General features: G+C 39.7%; 2 protein-coding genes across 2 annotated transcripts in view; both read right to left on the bottom strand.

Moving 5' to 3' along the window:
* Positions 1-303: 303 nt before the first annotated feature.
* mrpl28 (mitochondrial ribosomal protein L28) lies at positions 304-3,298 on the bottom strand. Its single transcript, XM_007549463.2, has 6 exons — positions 3,148-3,298; positions 2,328-2,641; positions 2,104-2,256; positions 1,893-2,027; positions 1,677-1,763; positions 304-671 (listed from the first exon to the last, which is right to left on the bottom strand). The coding sequence occupies exons 2-6, from the start codon at positions 2,610-2,612 to the stop codon at positions 576-578; spliced, it is 756 nt and encodes a 251-aa protein (XP_007549525.1). The 5' UTR covers positions 2,613-2,641; positions 3,148-3,298; the 3' UTR covers positions 304-575.
* A 3,260-nt stretch (positions 3,299-6,558) lies between these two features.
* LOC103136291 (zinc transporter 1) overlaps positions 6,559-8,440 on the bottom strand; it is a 6,547-nt gene continuing 4,665 nt past the window's right edge. The window contains exons 5-6 of the mRNA XM_007549462.2: positions 7,870-8,057; positions 6,559-7,072 (exon numbers count right to left, since the gene is read on the bottom strand). Coding sequence (XP_007549524.1) covers positions 6,757-7,072; positions 7,870-8,057 — 504 coding nt within the window. The 3' untranslated portion in view covers positions 6,559-6,756. The remainder of the gene's footprint in view (positions 7,073-7,869; positions 8,058-8,440) is intronic.

The raw sequence follows: 8,440 nt of genomic DNA, 5'->3' as shown, positions 1-8,440 counted from the left end.
ATCTGATTTTGTTTTGTTGAACAAAAAACATTAAGCATTGGAATGGATTTTTATTTTATTTTTTTTTAAGATCTAAGGGCTTAGATTCTGGTTTCCTAATTGTTACCACATGTCTGTAGATCATTCAAAGCTCTCAGCTCAGCTCTCCATAATCTTTACATACAATGAGAAACATTAACGCTTCTGGATGAAGGTAACTGAACCATCATCTCATTTCTTTAGGCTTTTGAATCCGTCAGAACATCTAGTGAAATGCTGCAGCGGAGAAACGATTTAGGGGAAATTACAAGAAGCTGAAACAGGTTCTAATAAAAAAGTGACTTTATTTAATTAGATATACATCTGTGGTCGTACGCCTCTGCCGGTTGGGAATATTTACAGCGTTTCTTTCTGCGATCCCTGAAGTATTTTATGCCAGTCCTTTGAAACATGACTGAAATAAATAGACATTATTCCCTCGGGACTTCATCCTCTGCTTGCTTTCCCTGCTGTAGCGTCTCGAATCCCATCGCCGTCTTTAGCATCCTGGTGGCTCGGCCTACTTCAGGGTTCAGTCTCTGTCCGGTTCAGATGATTCACTTCTTCTCTGTGACATGCGGCTCTAAAAGTTTCTTGAGCTCAAGCTCCTGCACAAGCTTCTCCACCAAGGCCTTAAACTGAGGCTCCGGCTCCTGAAACGACGAGAGGCAGAACGAAACAAAGTCAACAACCTGCAGACGTTTGCATTTTATTGAGTTCATGAATGTGTCGAGTTTAAAAAGAGACGGATAAAAGGTGTATTCAAGTATTTCTGTAACAAAACTGTTAGATCTTGTGATGTGGTGGCCTTTTAAAAAAGCAGACAAAGAGGGAATCGACCAGAAACTCCCCCAAATGAGCTTCATTTAAACAATAAAATGTATTTTTTAATGGCTTGGTTCTGCTCTTTTCCAGCTGTAAACATTGATATCATTGACTAAAAGTGAATATCTGTTGGATTAGCCTACATTCCCCTTCTCTGCTCCCCCAGTTTTCTTACGTCACGACAATTCAGATGATTTCAATCACGAGAATCTACATCAAAGGTTCATGTAGAAGAAAAACAGATGCTGCAGTTTAGGGAACATGGTGGTGAGCGAGGCAGGAGGGGCACAATCAGAAGACATAAACAGTGTTATTCTTTAAAGCTGCAGAATCTTCCACACATGGTATTCATTTCAACAAATCATTGGACTGGACGGGCAACATACATGCATCTTTACTTTTCTTTCCGCCTGTATTTTATAACATAAACTCCCCCAAAATGGCCTCCTTTTGGATTATTTAAAATAGGATCCTTTATGGACTTTTGCTTTTAATCTGTTTTTATTAGTAATCTGACAGTATTTGCTTAAAGCAACTAATTGTATGAATGTGGATAAAAGTCAGTGCCATGATGACTATGACGTAAAACATGTCGACACTGTTGCTTTATTAGCAACATTTTTTTTTCAAAGCAGAGTCTAAAAACAAAAAAAAATCTGTTTTAAATTAAAAGTCAGAGGCAAAGCAAAAGAATACAAATAACTTCTTCTGAGTTTTTTTTAAAATATATTCTACCCTTTCCTTTTGCAGCCCATCTATCTCAAACCTTTAGAGTTGAACAAACATTTAATAAAATGTCCTTCCTGTAACAGAAAGACAACAGGACTGGTGACCTTGTGCTCCAGCAGCCTCTGTTTCTCCACGGCCTCATCCAGGGTCAGACCCACCCACTCCGCCTCTTCCTCTGGGATCTCAAACTGCTGCTCACACAAAAAGAAGTAAAAAAAAAAATTAAATTGGCTTTTTTTTTTTTTTTTTTATATATATATCTCCAGGAGAACTAAAGCAAAATTAATTCTTAGAAGCCACGTTAATTTGTGGTTAGGCACCTTGTATTTGTTGTAAACGGTCTCCCTCTTGACCGGGTCGTCGGGGTAAAGCTCCGTGTCTCTGCGAGCCAGGCGGAGCAGCATCGCCCTCTTCAGGTTCATCCCCAGCCTAGAGTTCAGGTCATCCTTGGATGTCTGAAAAGCGGCGACCATTAAAAGTCAGGAAGACGCATTAATATGGAATAAATAAATAAATTCACGCTACGCTTACTTTTAGGATATAAAAGTCAAAGCCGAAGGCAGCGTCGATGAGGTCCAGAGTGCGAGGCGTCACGTTGATGGTGAACTTGTGGTCCAGGATCTCACTGTACAGTTCTCTGCTCAGCACCTGCGGCTTCCAGACCTTCTTCAGGCGGTTGGACATCTGAGCGACAGACGGGTCACAGTGAACTTTGGATAAGACGGCGCAACCCGAGAGTCCGTCTGTAGACTTACTTTGTCATTGTTGGCATATCTGAAGCCACTTATCCAGCCCTCTCCGCCCCACAGGCCATCCTGGGACTGTGGGGGGTAGTAGACGGGGATGGGGACGTCCTGCACCCGCTCCTTCACCCCGGTCTTGGGGCTTATTCTGTGCCGGACTCCCAGGGGCCTCCAGTGAACCGGTGTGGGCTCTTTCTGTTCAAGGGACTTCAGATAGTGTTTGGGGAGACGGGCGTAGATGCCCTGCTTCAGTTTCATAGCCTCCCACAATTTGGGGGGATACTTATGAAGAGGCATGACGCACGCGTTTACTTTGACAAATAAATCTGAAACAGAGGAGGAAGAAAATTTACAACCTTAACATTTATATTTAGTGGCAAAACTGCACGGCAAAAACACAAGGTATTTCCAAATCAAATATCTTAGTACACTTGAAATAAGATAAAACTAACAAGTAACTTTTCATCACAACACAGGGGTTTGTTTTAAGTAAATAATTACTTAATATTCATGAAAAAGAGTTGAGTAAATGAGAAATACTTTGATTATGGAACATTTTTTCAAAACTAATCCATATGAAAAAATACCATAGCGTTAATTTGCCTCTACAGCTCTGAACCCCCCCCCCCCCCCCAGTATTCAATATGGCTTTACTCTGTGTCTGTTATAAGAAAACATATTTGAAAGAAGACTATAATAGACATAGTCAGACATTTCATAATGATGCAGGTTAGCAGGAAGCTAATACAGATTAAGACAGCTACACAGGTTACTCCGCAACAAAAATAAAGCTTTACGAAATCTTCGACTGAGATAATTTCAAGGTTCTTACCGGGAACTTAAAAATCAGACAGCTCCACTTAAAACAGGTCCGTTTTTAATTCGCTTTATTCCAAAATTCAAGCCAGCAAGGACATCGTGCAGCAACCATCACACTGGTTGACTTTTCCTCTTGTTCTTCTTCTCCGGAGAAGTGAGAAGAGTGCAATTACAGTGCTGCCACCTCCTGTCAAATCAATGTTACTGCGGCTCTCGTTCTCTTCCGATAATAAAATAAAAAATAAAATAAAATAAAATAAAATAAAATAAAATAAAATAAAATAAAATAAAATAAAATGCTGAGGTCTCAGCAATACAATGCATATGCTGAAGTGTCAAGGTTAAAATACTTCACTGCCTCAAAAAGTCTGTATTGGCGACAAATTTGGACTTTTTTATGTTTGGACACAGTCAGAAAACAATTTTTTTCTCTTTCTCTTTTAAAGATTAGAGTGTCTAAATTTTAGAGCAGCCATTTGTAATTAATAATCCCACTCTGTCTAATCTTGAGGATTATTTACCAGCTACCATGTCTGGAATCTCTAGAATTGGACTAGTGTCAGCTGAAAATTAAATAGCTTTTTGGGTTGTTTTTGATTTAAAATTGTGTCTCTAGGTGAGTGGCTCTTAAAGTTTTCCTCATATGTACAAATTGTGAAAATTATTTTACCCAAAAAATATATTTCTTCACCTTTAATCTGAAGAGATTAATCAAAAGATGAATTTAAAGAGATTTGAACTTGGGAACAAAAAACAAGTGAATCCAAAATGTAATGTGAGAAATATCCTGTCAATATGTAACAAAAAAAAAATCACTAAAAGTTATATTTCACAACGAAAATATCATTCAGTATTTATAAGGAAGAGGAAGTCTCCGATTCGGCTTTTATTTTGAAATACCAGAAAACATCATAACGGAAATGAAAGTTTCTCGACAATAAACTGGTTTTCATATCTTTTGCTCCTAAATGGCCGCCCGAAAGGTGGAATTGAACCACTCTGCCGCTAAGCAGCTACGGGTTTGAAGCCCGCACCCCGGACCACCGAGGCTCATCCGGGCACTTTGAAACTGTCCGAACAGCTCTTTTATTACTACTCAGATTAATATCACTTTCACTCACGGTGTTACCTTTATGTCTTTAATTTTTCATGTAAATCTTTTATAAAACAATTTACACCTACCACAACTACATCTTACTTATCTTAGATCTGAATTCTCTCTTAATAAACCCGAAAACAGGGATGTTTTCAGCTCTGCTATGTGTTATGCAAAGCAGACGCGATTTGATTGGTTGGTTTATATTCTGAGGGTGGAGACGGAACTCTGTCTTCACAGGTGAAAGATTTTCAGTGAATCAAGTGAAACAGTATCATCGTGGTTCTGTTTTGTCAACGACTACTGTGTAAAATCTTTAGCAAGGATCAACATAGAAACCCATGTTTGGTAAATTTATTTATGCTTTTCATGAAGAAACAATGAAATTTTGGCCATGGTTGTATTTACTCATAAATAGTAATAACACCTGTCCCGTAAAATACGGAATCGTCCCGTATTTGGCTGTTAAATGTTGCGTCCCGTATTGAACCTATACGGGACGCGATGCGTTCTGTATTTCTATAAATGTCCGATAGACACGCCTATCACACACATATCAACATTAAGTGCAACAATAATGACCAAAATAAAATACTGGTGGCGGGAGCTAAAGGACCCCAGAACGCTACGGACCGACGCTGTTGTCACGGTTTCCTAGAAACGGACACTACGCAGCCGCGGTAAGGTGCTATCAACCCGGGTCTTTTTAAAACGCCGCGGTGGGCGTCCCTTATTTTTATTTCTGAAAGGTGGCAACCCTACTTATATAGTAGAACTGTCCATGAACTGAAAAGTGCAACAACCTAAATATTGTATGTTGTTGTATTGTATAATATGATATTGTTATTGGAATGACAGCACTATTATACAATACCTACTGTAAGTTAGTCTTATGAAAAATAGGTTGGAAATAATTGTTTCTTCTGCTATATCATTTATCTTTACTAATTATTTCATTTATCTTATATATCATTTATCTTATATCATTTATATCATTTATCTTTACTAATTATTTACATTATTCTGTAAAGTACAAGAATTTCCACATAGCTTTATATTTTTGTCTGTTTGATAACTTTATTTTGAACAAGTTAAATCAGCTGTTATGCTCAAACAGCTGACATGCAGTCTGGCCCCACTCTTCATCATCCATGGCTTTTAGATTTTTTTTTCTCTCATCTATTAGTTTCAGAAAATTAATCTTGATTTTAAAAGATTTAAAAGAAAATAATTGGATTTTAAACTGAAGTAAATAATTAATGTCCAAGCCATACCACCAAATCAACCAATTTGGGGGAATTTTCAGACTATGGTCAAAGTCCCCACTCTCGCCAAACTCTATTCTGCGGGATCAGAGATGACTTGAGGTCATTGGTTTGCATCCCACACTCCTGATGATGAGAACGCAGTCTGCTGGTGAAAGCTTCAGCATACAGATGCTGTGGGGGACGGAGGCCATCTGGCTGGAGGAAGTGTGGAAGTGTCTGGTGCTGAGGAAGCCTGAGTGCAACGAAGCAGAGGGAATGAAATCTGTGGCCTTGGGAGGACAAGAAAATCCAATAAACCTTTTAATTTCACAGACTATGTTCTCTCTCTGTTGCTATGCTTATCTGTTGATGCATATATATTAGGTGTTTGGAGAGTTTTATATCATCAGAAGGATCAGGGTCTTGATTGTTGCTGCATCTCTACAGTGCTTTTTATTAAAAAAGAAAAACTGCACCATTTTCTATAAAACAAGTCCATGTTCATTTTAATATTCTCAATCTATGGGGTGTTTCGCTTGTTTGTTCCATCTGTTTATTCTGCTCCATGTTTGGAAAGCAAAGGCTCGATTGGACATAACCCTAACCCCTAATACCCCTAACCCTAAGCCTGAAAACAACTTAAAAGAAATTTTACTTGGCAACTTAAGGCCTTGAAATTGGGTCTCTGTGTCTTTAAAAACTCCTGCTCTTTTTGAAACTCTGTCTTCAGGAAGTTGTCCAAACACCGCTCCTCTATTAACCCTTTAACAGCGATTTTACCGGCACTGCACTGAGAAGCAGCTTGTGTAATGAGCTCAGCTGATGCTTAGCTCCACCAGGTGTTTGCTAATTGCTGCTGGCTAGTCTGAAGGAACTCAGTGGGGGACCCCCAGGAGAGGGTTGTTTCTGGAGGCTGCAGCTCAGAGGAGGGGCTTTGTCTCAAAGATGGGGCTAAGTCCACCCAGGCCTTTAGCACAGCTCAAAGGATTTTTCAAACATGCATGAAACAGTCAAAGCAAAACTCCAAGTATGTTTTTGATGAAGGAATAACATTATAACATAATGTAACACCCAAAAAGTCGATTTTACATAATACTGGAAATTTATTTAACATCACCCATATGAAATTGAAAAAGTAAAGTTTTTCCATAATCAAATAAAGAAACAAAAATGGATAGAAAATCTTTGGAATAACACCTGTTTATATAATAAAACTAACAGAGATAAACATTGCGCTATTTTCCGCCTTCACTTTCTTATATCAGATAAAAACAGAGAGTCAGAGGAACGTGTTCTCGATGACCAGAGTCTGAGGATCCTCCTTGCTCTCTCCAGTTCCTGATCTCTGAACGCTCTGGGTCTGCTCCTCTGTCCGTTCCAGGAGGGAGCAGCACATGCTGGCAGCACAGGCTTTCCCACAGGCCAGGCTGCATTGTGGGAGAGGACGAGAGCAGGGGTCCTCTCTGTGGACGAAGGTGGCGGCTTCATCTCCTCTGATCGCGGAAGAGGAGGAAGTGAACTCTGGCTGAATAGTGCTGCAGCTCACACCCTCGTTCTGCAGCACTTTGGTGACTCCTGACATCACATCAGCATAGCTGGACAAATAAAGATACATTAGATATACACAAGGCATCTATAAATAAAATTATGTTGAATTCTTATGAATCATACGTTATTTAAATTTTGTTTTTTGTTTTGTTTTAGTGGTGGTGCACGGCCTCTCTTCTTCCCCATGTAAATAATCGCCGGCACATAATCTCACATAGAGAAGTTAAATAAGTGAAGTGAGTTTGTTGCCTTATGACTGGAGGTTAACTCATGATTCTGTTGGTGAATGGGGCATCTTGAGATGAGGACAGTTTTTTTTAAAAGGCTGTTGTTCAAAAAAAGAAAAAAAACAAACAAAAATGCAACTTTCCTCTAAGTTCAACATAGAGACAATAACAGCAAACAGAAACCCTTTTCATGGTTTCCTGTTTTGCTTTGGGGTTGGTACTCTGAAATAAGAACATACTGAACCGAAACAACAATCAGTGAAATGTTTGCACCAATGCTGTCTGTGAGACATATTCAGAAAAGTTAAATCCAGAGAAAACTTGCCTGAGTGTAATATTTTATAAAATAAAAGTAGACTGTTAACCAAGCAACCTAAAAACTAATAAAAACATCTCTGCACATCTTATTTTATATTTCCCAGTGCTTCTCTGTACCCATCCCAGTTAGATGAATCAAAACCACAGCTAAGCTGAGATCTTCACGGCCTCGAACCAGCCTTCAAACTTTTTAAAGTCCAACTCCACCATGTTTAATCAATAAATACATTTCAGCCCGTTCATATCGCTTCAAACACAATGTCTGCAGAATCAATTGTCACGGCAGAATTTGACTTCACCTGTTGGACGTAAACCCGGCGTGGCAGTGGACGTGGACAGAGGCCACTGTGAGCGACTCGGTCAGCTGCCAGACGTGGAGCTCGTGCACATCCTGCACCCCGGGAACGCCGGCCAGCCTCCGGCCGACATCAGACACGCGCATGTGTGGAGGCGAGACCTGAAGGAGCAGCATGCCGTACCTGTACACCTGAAGGGATGCAATGCAGAAACACAAAAACCAAGCTGCGTAATTTAGAGCAGGCCTCGTTGGTTGGCACCCTGAAAGGTGAGTTAAAAAAAAAAAAAAAAAAAAAAAGTAAAACAAATAAAAACGATAAACATTCTGGGCACCTTATGCTTACCCAGTGATATGTTACTCGGTGACCATAAGAAGATGGGGCCTGGATGGGTTCTTTGCCCAGTTAGGGCCCAGATTTTCCCAACATATTACCTATATGGGTTAATAAAATGGGGCCATTCTGGAGCCAATCCTACATGGGGCCCATTTTTCAGCCCATTTCCAACCCATATTGGCCCCACATGAAAATTTTGTTGGCTGGGTCTGTTCTTAGATCTGTCCGAACGATTCGG

This window comes from Poecilia formosa, unplaced genomic scaffold, assembly GCF_000485575.1.
Source record: "Poecilia formosa unplaced genomic scaffold, Poecilia_formosa-5.1.2 Scaffold31, whole genome shotgun sequence".
Taxonomy (NCBI): domain Eukaryota; kingdom Metazoa; phylum Chordata; class Actinopteri; order Cyprinodontiformes; family Poeciliidae; genus Poecilia; species Poecilia formosa.
The sequence above is the reverse complement of the archived record's forward strand: the minus strand, read 5'-3'. Positions and strand labels throughout refer to the sequence as shown.

Coding starts and splice junctions, on each gene's coding strand:
- mrpl28 (XM_007549463.2), bottom strand. CDS start 2,612: ATGCCTCTTCATAAGTATCCCCCCAAATTGTGGGAGGCTATGAAACTG. Junction 2,028..2,103: donor TTGACTTTTATATCCTAAAA/GTAAGCGTAGCG, acceptor GCCGCTTTTCAG/ACATCCAAGGATGACCTGAA. Junction 672..1,676: donor AGAGGCTGCTGGAGCACAAG/GTCACCAGTCCT, acceptor TCGTCGTTTCAG/GAGCCGGAGCCTCAGTTTAA.